At 45.6% G+C, this 16,759-nt stretch overlaps 1 protein-coding gene across 33 annotated transcripts in view; it reads left to right on the top strand.

Moving 5' to 3' along the window:
* The window catches only part of ablim1 (actin binding LIM protein 1), a 147,568-nt gene that overhangs the window by 38,990 nt on the left and 91,819 nt on the right, over nt 1-16,759 (top strand). For 31 of the 33 annotated variants that reach the window (XM_031906305.1, XM_031906290.1, XM_031906300.1 and 28 more), the window contains exon 2: nt 8,154-8,288. In XM_031906305.1, coding sequence (XP_031762165.1) covers nt 8,154-8,288 — 135 coding nt within the window. The other 2 variants (XM_031906319.1, XM_031906318.1) reach the window with 2 other exon arrangements.

Genomic DNA, 16,759 nt, shown 5'->3' with positions numbered 1-16,759 from the left:
CTTTTTTTATTTGGTCTTCATTATTTAATTTTTATAGTTTTTGAATGATTTGTCTTTGGGGGCACACACAGAATGACATGGGCTACCGGCTGACTTTTTGTGTTTTTTTGCCCATTGATCACATTGAGGGGCATCGACACTCACAGCCAATAATGCAAGTCGGCCCCATTGAGTGAAAATGACCTCATACTCAGTAACTAGGATTATTAAAAGAAAAAGGTGAAATTAAGTGATTATGGTTTCCAGTTTAAGTACAAATAATGAGCCATTACTGTGCCATAATTGGGATGTACAAGTCCAGAAGCGTCTCTCATGTGTGCTCTCAGCCATACAAGTAATGGGATTTGCACTGAAGGAATTACAAATTCCTTTTCTCTCCCATTAATATCAGTGGTTTAAATATTTGTACTTATTTAGTATTCTGTTAGTAAGTCCAGTTTTCATTTAAATTAACACTGCTTATAATGGGTATTATTTCTTATACCCAAAATCTGTTATACAGAATCTCAGCCATAAAGCAGGGCAGGACTGCTGCTTACAATGGGGGGATCAGATAGGATCTGTGCCACTGTGACAGAATGCTCTGTTATACAGATAGCTAGAATCTCAGCCATAAAGAAGGACAGGACTTCTGCTTACAATGGGGGGATCAGATAGGATCTGTGCCACTGTGACAGAATGCTCTGTTATACAGATAGCTAGAATCTCAGCCATAAAGCAGGGCAGGACTGCTGCTTACAATGGGGGGATCAGATAGGATCTGTGCCACTGTGACAGAATGCTCTGTTATACAGATAGCTAGAATCTCAGCCATAAAGAAGGACAGGACTTCTGCTTACAATGGGGGGATCAGATAGGATCTGTGCCACTGTGACAGAATGCTCTGTTATACAGATAGCTAGAATCTCAGCCATAAAGCAGGGCAGGACTGCTGCTTACAATGGGGGGGATCAGATAGGGTCTGTGCCACTGTGACAGAATGCTCTGTTATACAGATAGCTAGAATCTCAGCCATAAAGCAGGGCAGGACTGCTGCTTACAATGGGGGGATCAGATAGGATCTGTGCCACTGTGACAGAATGCTCTGTTATACAGATAGCTAGAATCTCAGCCATAAAGCAGGGCAGCACTGCTGCTTACAATGGGGGGAATCAGATCTGTGCCAATGACTGATGCTTATATAACAGAAAGTAATTAAAGTTACCGAGTTCATACCCATTTTTTTGAGATTTCAATTGAGTTCATGTATTATTGGGGAAGATTATTGTTAAACTACAGTTTCAAGAATCCCCTTGTTCCAGAAGGTACCTGCGTGTGTAGCGTATAAAGGAGAGGAGTAATGGCCGTATGTTCCATGCTGACAGATGGGATTCCCAATGTATCAGTTTCTCCTCTCCTGCCCAATTAGTACAGGGCCTGACAGATTCGGCATCTTCTGTTCCCACCGCTACAACAAGCTGTTATTGTGCTGAAGCAAAAGGCCCAATTGTGCTGATCGGTGCTTTTCCCATTTTGCTTCGCTCGGAGCTCTATTTATAGCTTTCTATATTTATAGATTTCCCAGGGTCACGTGTAAGATGGCACCCCCCAAGGTACCCAAAATGCCTCATCCAATCAGTCTACTAAGCCCATTCTGTACTTCCATCTAAGCCTTGTGCTGATCATGGGCTAAATGCGTGCAGATTGCATACTTTTATTTGTATAGCGCTACTGTGTATGTAAAATACAATAATAGTACAGGTATGGGATCCCTTATCCAGAAAGCTTTGAATTAGGCCATCTCCCATGGACTCCTTTTTAATCAAATAATTAAAAATTGATTTCCCTTTTCTCTGTAATAATAAAACAGTACCTGTACTTGATCCCAACTAAGATATAATTACCCCTTATTGGGGCAGAACAGCCCTATTGGGTTTATTTAATGGTTAAATGATTCCCTTTTCTCTGTAATAATAAAACAGTACCTGTACTTGATCCCAACTAAGATATAATTACCCCTTATTGGGGGCAGAACCGTCCTATTGGGTTTATTTCATGGTTAAATGATTCCCTTTTCTCTGTAATAATAAAACAGTACCTGTACTTGATCCCAACTAAGATATAATTACCCCTTATTGGGGCAGAACAGCCCTATTGGGTTTATTTAATGGTTAAATGATTCCCTTTTCTCTGTAATAATAAAACAGTACCTGTACTTGATCCCAACTAAGAGATAATTACCCCTTATTGGGGGCAGAACAGCCCTATTGGGTTTATTTCATGGTTAAATGATTCCCTTTTCTCTGTAATAATAAAACAGTACCTGTACTTGATCCCAACTTAGATATAATTAATCCTTATTGGAGGCAAAACAAGCCTATTGAGTTTATTCAATATTTAAATGAATTTTAATAGACTTAAGTTATGGAGATCCAAATTACGGAAAGATCCCTTATCCGGAAAACCCCAGGTCCCGAGCTTCTGGGTAACAGGTCCCATACCTGTACTTCAAGCACTTTGTGATTGGACGGGGGTGAGACAGTCGTGCTGCATCCATCCCCCTGCGCTGTGAGCCCAACATTATCTGTGGGACTGTTACCATGTTCCGGTGCCATAGTGACAGCACCATCATTATATCTCATACCTGCCCACAGGTAAAATTCTGTGCGTTTCTATTTCCCATAGTGATCTTCCTGATATGTGGGGGAGCGGCGCGCTGAGCTAGAATGCTTGACTCTGGTTAATCTTTACTTACATTTAATTGTGTTTCACTTAAAATTCCCTGCAATAATGGCAACAGCTTATAGCTGTATTGTGTAAACACTGTATACAGGGGAGGAATGTCCTGGGCTATGTCCTAATAGTGAACTGTTAGTGAGTGTGGCATCCCCTACCCATATGTATAAATACAAATATACAGAGAAGGAATGTTCTGGGCACACAATAAGCTGTACCCCCATACTGTACTGTCTAAGGGAAACACTATGGCACCCCCTACCCATATGTATAAATACAAATATACAGAGAAGGAATGTTCTGGGCACACAATAAGCTGTACCCCCATACTGTACTGTCTAAGGGAAACACTATGGCACCCCCTACCCATATGTATAAATACAAATATACAGAGAGGGAATGTTCTGGGCACACAATAAGCTGTACCCCCATACTGTACTGTCTAAGGGAAACACTATGGCACCCCCTACCCATATGTATAAATACAAATATACAGAGAAGGAATGTTCTGGGCACACAATAAGCTGTACCCCCATACTGTACTGTCTAAGGGAAACACTATGGCACCCCCTACCCATATGTATAAATACAAATATACAGAGAGGGAATGTTCTGGGCACACAATAAGCTGTACCCCCATACTGTACTGTCTAAGGGAAACACTATGGCACCCCCTACCCATATGTATAAATACAAATATACAGAGAGGGAATGTTCTGGGCACACAATAAGCTGTACCCCCATACTGTACTGTCTAAGGGAAACACTATGTCACCCCCTACCCATATGTATAAATACAAATATACAGAGAAGGAATGTTCTGGGCACACAATAAGCTGTACCCCCATACTGTACTGTCTAAGGGAAACACTATGGCACCTCCTACCCATATGTATAAATACAAATATACAGAGAAGGAATGTTCTGGGCACACAATAAGCTGTACCCCCATACTGTACTGTCTAAGGGAAACACTATGGCACCCCCTACCCATATGTATAAATACAAATATACAGAGAAGGAATGTTCTGGGCACACAATAAGCTGTACCCCCATACTGTACTGTCTAAGGGAAACACTATGGCACCCCCTACTCATATGTATAAATACAAATATACAGAGAAGGAATGTTCTGGGCACACAATAAGCTGTACCCCCATACTGTACTGTCTAAGGGAAACACTATGGCACCCCCTACTCATATGTATAAATACAAATATACAGAGAAGGAATGTTCTGGGCACTCAAAGAGCTGTGCTCAGTGTTTCCTAAGGGCTCTGGCACACGGGGAGATTAGTCGCCTGCGACAAATCTCCCTGTTCGCGGGCAATTAATCTCCCTGAATTGCCATCCCACCGGCGACTCCCCGAGTTGCTATCAGTTGCCATCCCACCGGCGAAAATGTAAGTCGCCGGTGGAATGGCACACAATGCGCAGGCAATTTCGGTAAATCGGCGAAGTTGCCTCTCGAGGCATTTTCGCCGAAATCGCCGCCGCGTGTGCCATCGCACCCCCGACTTACATTTTCACCGGTGGGATGGCAACTGATAGCAACTCGGGGAGATTAGTCGGCCGTGAACAGGGAGATTTGTCGCAGGCGACTAATCTCCCCGTGTGACAGAGCCCTTAGAAGTAGTGGAGCCCAGGGCAATACAGACTTTGCTTGAGGGGCTGCTATATATAGAAAACGTAAGTCTTTTTAGCCTGTAATACACAATAGATGGACATAAAAGTAAATTTACAGTCACTAAATTGCTGATTAGATATCGGCTTGCTGGTACTGAGAGACACGGGCTCCCTGGGTGGTTGCACATTCCTAGATAAGGGTCTATATTAGTGCGTGCTGTCATTGTGTGTGTATCTGTGTGTATGTGTATATCTGTATGTGTGTATCTGTGTGTGTGTATGTATATATGTGTGTGTTTGTGTATATCTGTGTGTGTGTATATATCTGTGTGTACGTGTATATCTGTATGTGTGTATCTGTGTGTGTGGATGTATATATGTGTGTGTTTGTGTATATCTGTGTGTGTATATATCTGTGTGTACGTGTATATCTATGTTTGTATCTGTGTGTGTGTATGTATATATGTGTGTGTTTGTGTATATCTGTGTGTGTGTATATATATCTGTGTGTATCTGTGTGTGTTTGTGTGTATCTGTATTTATGTGTGTGTGTATATCTGTGTGTACGTGTATATCTGTATGTGTGTATCTGTGTGTGTGTATGTATATATGTGTGTGTTTATGTATATCTGTGTGTGTGTATATATATCTGTGTGTGTTTGTGTGTATCTGTATTTATGTGTGTGTGTATATCTGAGTGTGTTTTTGTGTATCTGTATTTATGTGTGTGTGTATATCTGTGTGTGTTTTTGTGTATCTGTATTTATGTGTGTGTGTATATCTGTGTGTGTTTGTGTGTATCTGTATTTATGTGTGTGTGTATATCTGTGTGTGTTTGTGTGTATCTGTATTTATGTGTGTGTGTATATCTGTGTGTACGTGTATATCTGTATGTGTGTATCTGTGTGTGTGTATGTATATATGTGTGTGTTTGTGTATATCTGTGTGTGTGTATATATATCTGTGTGTGTTTGTGTGTATCTGTATTTATGTGTGTGTGTATATCTGTGTGTGTTTGTGTGTATCTGTATTTATGTGTGTGTGTATATCTGTGTATGCTGGGGGGGGCGGGATTTGATGTCATTCAGGGAGAATTAAGGTTTCTAATGTGGATGTGGATGAATTATTGCTTTGGTTTCTCTCTCCTTTATTTCTGTAAAATATTATTTCCTATTAAATAGTGAGGCTTAGTGTAAATCCAGTGTAAATAAAAGGACATTTCCCGTCCTATCTGCCCCACACCAAATCCAGTCTCTGCCCATCACCTTTTCAGGTACACAAAGTGGCACTTCCCTGTTATAGCTGGGTCTGTGGGGGAGGGGCATGCAGTCGGCCATCTTGAATCCCTCCAGTTTGGATTCTTATGTGCTGCCATGTTGCACTGGATGGTCGGCCCTCCAGGTACAGCTGAGGGGAGGCTTAGTGACTGCTTGCATCCCATGCTGTTACATTGGGAACTTTGTAACTCACCAACAGGCAATAACCTGCAGCTCTTTGTGAGAATGGGCCGGAGGGCTGCAGGTTGGCCATTACATTATTATCCTTCTCTTCAGACTCGGGCCCAGCCTTCCTGATACTCCAGGGCCACCCTGATATCTCGCTGCCTCCCTTACCTGCTACGGGTAACAAATTGTTTTCTTTTATTTCTGTTATGTGAGGCAACAAAGTGATTTCCAGAGAGAGAGAGACTGCTTCCGGCACAATGTGACTAACCCCGAGATGGTTTCATTATATGGAGTTGTGTGAATCTGTCTCATCCTCTCCCAGCCGGCCCCAGTCCTGGTGCTTATGGAGCGGTACCGCCCAAATGCCAAGTTAAACGACTTATACATTGTAGTTTTATAGGGAAATCTGCAACTGAACGATAAATGTTCCCATTGGGGTGAATGAGGCACGTGGTGCTCGGGTTCTGCAATAAAGAACATAGAGGGTTTGGTAATGTCAGTCAGGCCCGGACTGGGATATAACATTGGTCCCGGCATTCCCAGTACCACGAGGCTGATGGTGGCGGATTTCTGGGCCAGACTGTGATTTTAAAGGAAGGGCACCAAGGGCTAATCCAGAACTGCCGAGACTGTGGGCGGCAGAGACCATAACGGCTGTTGGAATGAAACCCAATCACCCAAGGGGACAGCCCGTTCCCTTCCCGACAGCTCACTGCATCTCAGGTCCAGGCAGAGGTGAAAGGAATGGCTATTTATTAATAACCCAGGTTTGGCCGAAACAGCAAAACTTTTGTCTTAGAGGAGTAATGACTGACCCAACCGTTGGGTTCTGTGCCCATATAAAGGCACAAGGCTGCAGGCTGAGTTATACAGGGAACTCTGAGTATCACTCATGTATTATAAGGGATAATGTACCCCCTACTGTAAATGATAAGGATATTAGCAGTCACTGAGGGGTTCTGTGCCCCCCATATAAAGGCACAAGGCTGCAGGCTGAGTTATACAGGGAACTCTGAGTATCACTCATGTATTATAAGGGATAATGTACCCCCTACTGTAAATGATAAGGATATTAGCAGTCACTGAGGGGTTCTGTGCCCATATAAAGGCACAAGGCTGCAGGCTGAGTTATACAGGGAACTCTGAGTATCACTCATGTATTATAAGGGATAATGTACCCCCTACTGTAAATGATAAGGATATTAGCAGTCACTGAGGGGTTCTGTGCCCCCCATATAAAGGCACAAGGCTGCAGGCTGAGTTATACAGGGAACTCTGAGTATCACTCATGTATTATAAGGGATACTGTACCCCCTACTGTAAATGATAAGGATATTAGCAGTCACTGAGGGGTTCTGTGCCCCCATATAAAGGCACAAGGCTGCAGGCTGAGTTATACAGGGAACTCTGAGTATCACTCATGTATTATAAGGGATAATGTACCCCCTACTGTAAATGATAAGGATATTAGCAGTCACTGAGGGGTTCTGTGCCCATATAAAGGCACAAGGCTGCAGGCTGAGTTATACAGGGAACTCTGAGTATCACTCATGTATTATAAGGGATAATGTACCCCCTACTGTAAATGATAAGGATATTAGCAGTCACTGAGGGGTTCTGTGCCCCCCATATAAAGGCACAAGGCTGCAGGCTGAGTTATACAGGGAACTCTGAGTATCACTCATGTATTATAAGGGATAATGTACCCCCTACTGTAAATGATAAGGATATTAGCAGTCACTGAGGGGGTCTGTGCCCCCCATATAAAGGCAGGGTCGGACTGGGGGGTGCAGGGCCCACCGGGGCTCCCGCCCCAGGGGCCCTGCAGGTGCCCCAGCCGCTTCCCCTAACCCCCCCAAGGGCCCCCCTAACCCCCCCGAAGGGCCCCCGCCTGACGTCCTCCCCGAGTGCGTATAAATTGAACGCGTCGGGGAGGAACAGTCAGTAGCGGGGAGCGGCGGCAAAGGTCGGACTGGGCCGCTGGGGCCCACTAGGTCCGGGGCCCACCGGGATTTTTCCCGGTGTCCCGGCGGCCCAGTCCGACCCTGTATAAAGGCACAAGGCTGCAGGCTGAGTTATACAGGGAACTCTGAGTATCACTCATGTATTATAAGGGATAATGTACCCCCTACTGTAAATGATAAGGATATTAGCAGTCACTGAGGGGGTCTGTGCCCCCCATATAAAGGCACAAGGCTGCAGGCTGAGTTATACAGGGAACTCTGAGTATCACTCATGTATTATAAGGGATAATGTACCCCCTACTGTAAATGATAAGGATATTAGTATCACTCATATATTATAAGGGATAATGTATTCTGTTTGCTTCATGGAAGAATTACATGTCCTGTTCTTTCTCCCTCCCAGTGGCCCACACTCAGGATCCCAGCCAGGCTACAGAGAAGCCCGTTATCCGGTGCCACAAGTGCGGAGAGCCATGCAAAGGAGAAGTCCTCAGGGTTCAGTCCAAACACTTCCACATAAAATGCTTCATTTGCAAAGGTGAGACAAGACCTAGATATTGAATATGTTACTTTTTGTTAAATCAGGGGAAAAGACAACTGACTGTTTATGTACAAATCCCGCATTTTATATATAATAATCTGTAATGTATCTTTTCTGTAATTGCCCAGATTGTAGCTCTCTCAGCTATTAAAGAAACACAGTGCACTTACCTTGTCCCTGGGGGGCTGAAAGATGGTAGTAGCGCACCAGGCTCTGCAGGCAATTTACATTTAATAAAAAATAAGTAAAAAAAGAACTGTATAAAAAAAGTTGCTTTTAAAGGGCCACTATACCCTCAGCTATGTCTGTGCTTAGTACAGGGGAATCCCTATGTGCCATAGTTTTATGGTATCTCTCTGTACAGGCTATGGGCAAACTTAGGGGGCTGTTCCTGCTGAATTGTGCTTAGTACAGGGGAATCCCTATGCTGCCATAGTGTTATGGTATCTCTTTGTACAGGTTATGAGCAAACTTAGGGGGCTGTTCCTGCTGAATTGTGCTTAGTACAGGGGAATCCCTATGTGCCATAGTTTTATGGTATCTCTCTGTACAGGCTATGGGCAAACTTAGGGGGCTGTTCCTGCTGAATTGTGCTTAGTACAGGGGAATCCCTATGCTGCCATAGTGTTATGGTATCTCTTTGTACAGGTTATGAGCAAACTTAGGGGGCTGTTCCTGCTGAATTGTGCTTAGTACAGGGGAATCCCTATGTGCCATAGTTTTATGGTATCTCTCTGTACAGGCTATGAGCAAACTTAGGGGGCTGTTCCTGCTGAATTGTGCTTAGTACAGGGGAATCCCTATGCTGCCATAGTGTTATGGTATCTCTCTGTACAGGTTATGAGCAAACTTAGGGGGCTGTTCCTGCTGAATGTGCTTAGTACAGGGGAATCCCTATGCTGCCATAGTGTTATGGTATTTCTCTGTACAGGCTATGAGCAAACTTAGGGGGCTGTTCCTGCTGAATTGTGCTTAGTACAGGGGAATCCCTATGTGCCATAGTGTTATGGTATCTCTCTGTACAGGTTATGAGCAAACTTAGGGGGCTGTTCCTGCTGAATTGTGCTTAGTATAGGGGAATCCCTCTGTGCCATAGTTTTATGGTATCTCTCTGTACAGGCTATGGGCAAACTTAGGGGGCTGTTCCTGCTGAATTGTGCTTAGTACAGGGGAATCCCTATGTGCCATAGTTTTATGGTATCTCTCTGTACAGGCTATGAGCAAACTTAGGGGGCTGTTCCTGCTGAATTGTGCTTAGTACAGGGGAATCCCTATGTGCCATAGTTTATGCTGGGGGCAGTTGTCACTACTATGGAGCCCTGTGTTTATTGCCCCATCCGGCTGGCAGGCTCTTTAGAATATCATGTATTGCATTATTTGGGTATTACACTCACACAATTGGAGGGCTCTGGGGATTCTGTTTATCGGAGGGGACTGTTCCAAGCTGCATATTTCCCCCAAGTGCTTCTCCCTCTGATACTAATTATATTCCACTCTGAAGGGGCTTTATCTTCTTCCAAGTGGGCCTCATTGTGCCGCTCGGGATAGCAGAGTCGGGCCGCCCCGCAGTCACAAGAACAAGCCGTTAGTGTGGGAGTCCTGTGACAGCAGCTAACTCAGATAACGTGACATTGCAGCAATTTCCTGGTTGCTGGGAGTCACTGGGCTGATAGCAGCGTGCTGGTTGCTGGTTCCGTTTACCCTTCGCTTTGCTCTTCTGAGGTTCCGTTTACCCTTCGCTCAGCTCTTCTGAGGTTCCGTTTACCCTTCGCTCAGCTCTTCTGAGGTTCCGTTTACCCTTCGCTCAGCTCTTCTGAGGTTCCGTTTACCCTTCGCTCAGCTCTTCTGAGGTTCCGTTTACCCTTCCCTCGGCTCTTCTGAGGTTCCGTTTACCCTTCTTTCGGCTCTTCTGAGGTTCCGTTTACCCTTCCCTCGGCTCTTCTGAGGTTCCGTTTATCCTTCGCTCGGCTCTTCTGAGGTTCCGTTTACCCTTCGCTCGACTCTTCTGAGGTTCCGTTTACCCTTCTCTCAGCTCTTCTGAGGTTCCGTTTACCCTTCACTTGGCTCTTCTGAGGTTCCGTTTACCCTTCACTCGGCTCTTCTGGGTTCCGTTTATCCTTCGCTCGGCTCTTCTGAGGTTCCGTTTACCCTTCACTTGGCTCTTCTGAGGTTCCGTTTACCCTTCACTCGGCTCTTCTGGGGTTCCGTTTATCCTTCGCTCGGCTCTTCTGAGGTTCCGTTTACCCTTCGCTCGACTCTTCTGAGGTTCCGTTTACCCTTCTCTCAGCTCTTCTGAGGTTCCGTTTACCCTTCACTTGGCTCTTCTGAGGTTCCGTTTACCCTTCACTCGGCTCTTCTGGGGTTCCGTTTATCCTTCGCTCGGCTCTTCTGAGGTTCCGTTTACCCTTCACTTGGCTCTTCTGAGGTTCCGTTTAACCTTTGCTCGGCTCTTCTAAGGGAAGAGTGAATTCTTGGATTCCAGTGAGCACCAAGTTTGCGGGTTGTGTGGCGAGGTCAGTAGGACGGGTTCTGGGGGCGGCAGCGTGGGGTTGTTTATGACTACAAACAGGGTTCCGTGTGGGTAGGGAGCTTGAACAGTCTGTTGGACTAACAAACCTGATTGGGGCGCCAGTGGCATAACTACTGGTGTGCTTGGCACCCAGGCCTGCCACCCATGGGCTTGCTGGAGATTCTGCAGCACAATATAAGCAGCTATTTAGGTAAGAAATATGCCGGATACCAGACTGGGTGAGGGTGGACGGGTCTGTAGCTACTTTGGGGTGTAGGCTAACACATTGGGGTGTGTATGTTGTGATTGGCCAACCTTGCTGTATAAACCAGTGAGCGGATGTTTCCTAACTACAACAAGAAGTTCAGCTGCAAAGCCACAAGCAAGCCTCACTGGCACCCTAATCTGGGTCCCTCTCTCCATTGGTCTGTGTGCATCGTGGCACAAGTGTGCCCAACGCAAGTGAAGCCTTATGGCAGACTACAGTTTAACCACAGACGTGGATGACTAAATTGCACCAAGTATAGATGTACAAGCTGATCATACAGTGGCTGTAACTAAACGAAGAGCAGACCCTGGGGCTGCTAGGGGGACCCAGTAGTATAGAGGGCCCAGTGATAAGCAATGTAGTGTCAGTGAAATATCTCTGTCTGTTGTATAAGCTGCCCTAAATTGATTTTCTGGGGTCCCACTACCTCTGGTAGCCAATGGACTTTCCTTCATTCTGCCACTGGAGCTGAGGAATGAATGGGACAGAGTGGGACGGGTACCAACCTACTGGGCAACCTGGGCAGAACAAGACTGAGGGGGCAGGATGACACTCAGTACAGGTATAGGACTCATTATCCAGAATGCTCGGGACCAAAGGAATTCTGGATAAGGGTTTTTTTCCGTAATTTGGATCTCCATACCTTAAGTCTACTAAAAAATCAATAAATCATTAATTACACCCAATAGGCTTATTCTGCCCCCAATAAGGGGTAATTATATCTTAGTTGGGATCAAGTACAGGTACTGTTTTATTATTACAGAGAAAAGGGAATCATTTAACCATGAAATAAACCCAATAGGGCTGTTCTGCCCCAATAAGGGGTAATTATATCTTAGTTGGGATCAAGTACAGGTACTGTTTTATTATTACAGAGAAAAGGGAATCATTTAACCATTAAATAAACCGAATAGGGCTGTTCTGCCCCAATAAGGGGTAATTATATCTTAGTTGGGATCAAGTACAGGTACTGTTTTATTATTACAGAGAAAAGGGAATCATTTAACCATTAAATAAACCCAATAGGGCTGTTCTGCCCCCAATAAGGGGTAATTCTATCTTAGCTGGAATCAATTACAAGGTACTGTTTTATTATTGCAGAGAAAAAGGAAATCAGTTTTAAAATTCTGAATTATTTGATTAAACTGGAGTCTATGGGAGGCAGGCTTTCCATAATTTGGAGCTTTCTGGATAACGGATTTCCTGATAAGGGATTCCATACCTGTAGTAGGAATCCCCAGTGTGTGCCATCAAGCTCTCCATGAGCCAAAGCTGTTTTTAGGGTTCCAGTAGAAGTTATGGTTGTAACTGGCAGTGTTGGAGGGATCTGGCTGGGGGGCATGGGTTTGCAGTGGGCAATTAGCTCTGATAGGTTTGCCTTGGCATGGTGGCACATCCCATAGTTATGGCATTGCTGGTTTATATACTGATCTCTCTGCCCCCTCCCCTATATAGGATCACAATACATGGGTGATGGGTGAGGTTTATTGATGACGTCTGATTGAGTTTAGTTTTGGTTCCGAAGAGACGGCTGTAATGTTCCTAAATGTCAAAAGAGACGGACCCTGTCAGTGTAATGGTACAACCCAGGGCCCCAGAATGATTTTTACATTGTGCAGATCAACTGGGGTTTAACCTGACTGACGGGTGTCATCTCCAATCCACTCCCATTGGTCTCTGTACCTTATAATGGCTTTGCTTGGAATCTGTGGGATTCAGTTCAAAATCTCTGCGGCTTATTCTGTCATTTACTGCACAAACAAGGTCTGACTGCCGCACCAAGAGCTGAATATTTAGAGATGGGAGTGTCCCTCCGTCACGCAGGGTATATATCTGTATCCATGGGGGTGTGACTCCCCAATATCCATTCATTCCTCATTCTCACTGGGTTTATAGTTATGTGTAACTGTCACTGTGTCTGTCCCTTTCCCTTCCCTGCACTGCTGGTTCTGACTCCTGATACAACATCAGCCTAACAAGGTTAATTTACTTGCATTGACTGACAGTTTTGGTTTAATGAATAATATCAGCTGTCAGTTAGTTCACGGAATATGCCCGGCTCGGTTAATTGGTTTATTAGCAATGAAAGGGGTTAGAGTGTGGGCATGATGAGTCCATAAGTGCATTGCATATTAGCAGTAGTGATCAGTATTATCGGCACTAGCTATCGGTAAATATATTTACCGAGCGAGCGTGGATATTAGTGATCAGTTAACTAACACTTTGTGACACTGCAGTATTGATTAATTAGTCCATCAGTGAATCAATGCATTGAGTGTGTGTAGTAGTTATTGATTATTTGGACAATATAGCCCCCGCACTAGTAATGTAATTGCCTGACCTGTAGTAATAGTGATCAATATATCCTTGCACTGAGTAGTACTGATCAATAAGGGAAGTTACACAGTGTCAGGGTAGATGCAGACAAGGAATTCTGTGCACAGACAGCCCAAGTTGTAAGATATCTTGTATTGCTTCATTGATCCCCATTGTAAGCAGCAGTCCTGCCCTGCTTTATGGCTGAGATTCTAGCTATCTGTATAACAGAGCATTCTGTCACAGTGGCACAGATCCTATCTGATCCCCCCCATTGTAAGCAGCAGTCCTGCCCTGCTTTATGGCTGAGATTCTAGCTATCTGTATAAGGGCTCTGGTACACGGGGAGATTAGTCGCCCGCGGCAAAACTCCCTGCTCGCGGGCGACTAATCTCCCCGAGTTGCCTTCCCTCTGCCATCCCACCGGCGAACATGTAAGTCGCCGGCGGGATGGCAGACGCGGCGGGGCGATTTCGGGAAATCGCCGAAAAAGCCTCGCGAGTCTTTTTCGGCGATTTGCGCGAAATCGCGCCGCCGCGTCTGCCATCCCGCCGGCGACTTACATGTTCGCCGGTGGGATGGCAGAGGGAAGGCAACTCGGGGAGATTAGTCGCCCGCGAGCAGGGAGTTTTGCCGCGGGCGACTAATCTCCCCGTGTACCAGAGCCCTAACAGAGCATTCTGTCACAGTGGCACAGATCCTATCTGATCCCCCCCATTGTAAGCAGCAGTCCTGCCCTGCTTTATGGCTGAGATTTTAGCTATCTGTATAACAGAGCATTCTGTCACAATGGCACAGATCCTATCTGATCCCCCCATTGTAAGCAGCAGTCCTGCCCTGCTTTATGGCTGAGATTCTAGCTATCTGTATAACAGAGCATTCTGTCACAGTGGCACAGATCCTATCTGATCCCCCCATTGTAAGCAGCAGTCCTGCTTTATGGCTGAGATTCTAGCTATCTGTATAACAGAGCATTCTGTCACAGTGGCACAGATCCTATCTGATCCCCCCATTGTAAGCAGCAGTCCTGCCGTGCTTTATGGCTGAGATTCTAGCTATCTAAAAAAACTTTTAGTTACATAATAAAATGTAGTTAAACTAACAAATCAACTCAGAACTGTATTATTTTTACTTAAACACACACCTTTCCCTGTCACATTTCGGTTTCCCATTAGTCAGTATCAGTCACTTTCCCATTGATCATTAGTGCCTATAGAGCCTGTACTTATCAGAGGAGAGGGGACCTATCAGCTGCAGCATCTTCGTCCTTTTTTAACCTTGTCGCCGGGAAGAGCCACTTATAATTCCGCACCATAATGAGCACTCGCTTACTTAGAAGGGCAGAAGGGGCAAAATAAATTCTAATTTTAGTTCTGTTGAAGAACTGATAAAGGACTCAAGGACCAGAAATAGTGTGTCTTCTTCCCCTGGGAGGGAGCTGTGCTTTCCCAGAGATATGCCAGGAATTTTGGGCACTCGACAGCTGAACTGAACAAAGAAGGTGCCCTGTCAGCCTGAGCCCGGGGATCCATTAGGGGGTTGCAAAGAATTTATATTGTAGGATCACAAATACCACGTGGATTATACAGAGAGTAACAGGGAATGAGCTCAGGACAACGTGCTGCTGTGAGAGCTTCATTTCCCTCATCCAGTCAATTAGTATTCATCTCATTGATTGGCATTAGGGAGAGCAGCACTGCAAACTCTATACAGGGGCTTATAGAATGGCATGTTTTAAAGGGGAAGTTAACTGTCACTTTAACTTTTAACAGGATCTAGGCACTGGTACAGCTGGGGTGTTTGCTACAGAAACCCTACTATAGTTTATATAAATACCCCGCCGTGTAGCCCCGGGGGCAGCCATTCCTGCTTTGGTACAGCTGGGGTGTTTGCTACAGAAACCCTACTATAGTTTATATAAATACCCCGCTGTGTAGCCCCGGGGGCAGCCGTTCCTGCACTGGTACAGCTGGGGTGTTTGCTACAGAAACCCTACTATAGTTTATATAAATACCCCGCTGTGTAGCCCCGGGAGCAGCCGTTCCTGCACTGGTACAGCTGGGGTGTTTGCTACAGAAACCCTACTATAGTTTATATAAATACCCCGCTGTGTAGCCCCGGGGCAGCCATTCCTGCACTGGTACAGCTGGGGTGTTTGCTACAGAAACCCTACTATTGTTTATATAAATACCCCGCTGTGTAGCCCCGGGGCTACACAGCCATTCCTGCACTGGTACAGCTGGGGTGTTTGCTACAGAAACCCTACTATAGTTTATATAAATACCCCGCTGTGTAGCCCCGGGGGCAGCCATTCCTGCACCTGTACAGCTGGGGTGTTTGCTACAGAAACCCTACTATAGTTTATATAAATACCACGCTGTGTAGCCCCGGGGGCAGCCATTCCTGCACTGGTACAGCTGGGGTGTTTGCTACAGAAACCCTACTATAGTTTATATAAATACCCCGCTGTGTAGCCCCGGGAGCAGCCGTTCCTGCACCGGTACTGCTGGGGTGTTTGCTACAGAAACCCTACTATAGTTTATATAAATACCCCGCTGTGTAGCCCCAGGGGCAGCCATTCCTGCACCGGTACAGCTGGGGTGTTTGCTACAGAAACCCTACTATAGTTTATATAAATACCCCGCTGTGTAGCCCCGGGGGCAGCCGTTCCTGCACCGGTACAGCTGGGGTGTTTGCTACAGAAACCCTACTATAGTTTATATAAATACCCCGCTGTGTAGCCCCGGGGGCAGCCATTCCTGCACTGGTACAGCTGGGGTGTTTGCTACAGAAACCCTACTATAGTTTATATAAATACCCCGCTGTGTAGCCCCGGGGGCAGCCATTCCTGCACTGGTACAGCTGGGGTGTTTGCTACAGAAACCCTACTATAGTTTATATAAATACCCCGCTGTGTAGCCCGGGGGCAGCCATTCCTGCACCGGTACAGCTGGGGTGTTTGCTACAGAAACCCTACTATAGTTTATATAAATACCCGCTGTGTAGCCCCGGGGGCAGCCGTTCCTGCACCGGTACAGCTGGGGTGTTTGCTACAGAAACCCTACTATAGTTTATATAAATACCCCGCTGTGTAGCCCCGGGGGCAGCCGTTCCTGCACCGGTACAGCTGGGGTGTTTGCTACAGAAACCCTACTATAGTTTATATAAATACCCCGCTGTGTAGCCCCGGGGGCAGCCATTCCTGCACTGGTACAGCTGGGGTGTTTGCTACAGAAACCCTACTATAGTTTATATAAATACCCCGCTGTTTAGCCCCGGGGGCAGCCGTTCAAGAGGATAAAGGCACAGGTTACATAGCAGATAACAGATAAAGTTCCATTGATTCTGGGTTCAGCCGAATCCCAAAATAGTGGA

This window comes from Xenopus tropicalis, chromosome 7, assembly GCF_000004195.4.
Source record: "Xenopus tropicalis strain Nigerian chromosome 7, UCB_Xtro_10.0, whole genome shotgun sequence".
Taxonomy (NCBI): Eukaryota; Metazoa; Chordata; class Amphibia; order Anura; family Pipidae; genus Xenopus; species Xenopus tropicalis.
Note: the sequence above shows the minus strand (reverse complement) of the source record. Positions and strands in the feature narration are given on the sequence as shown.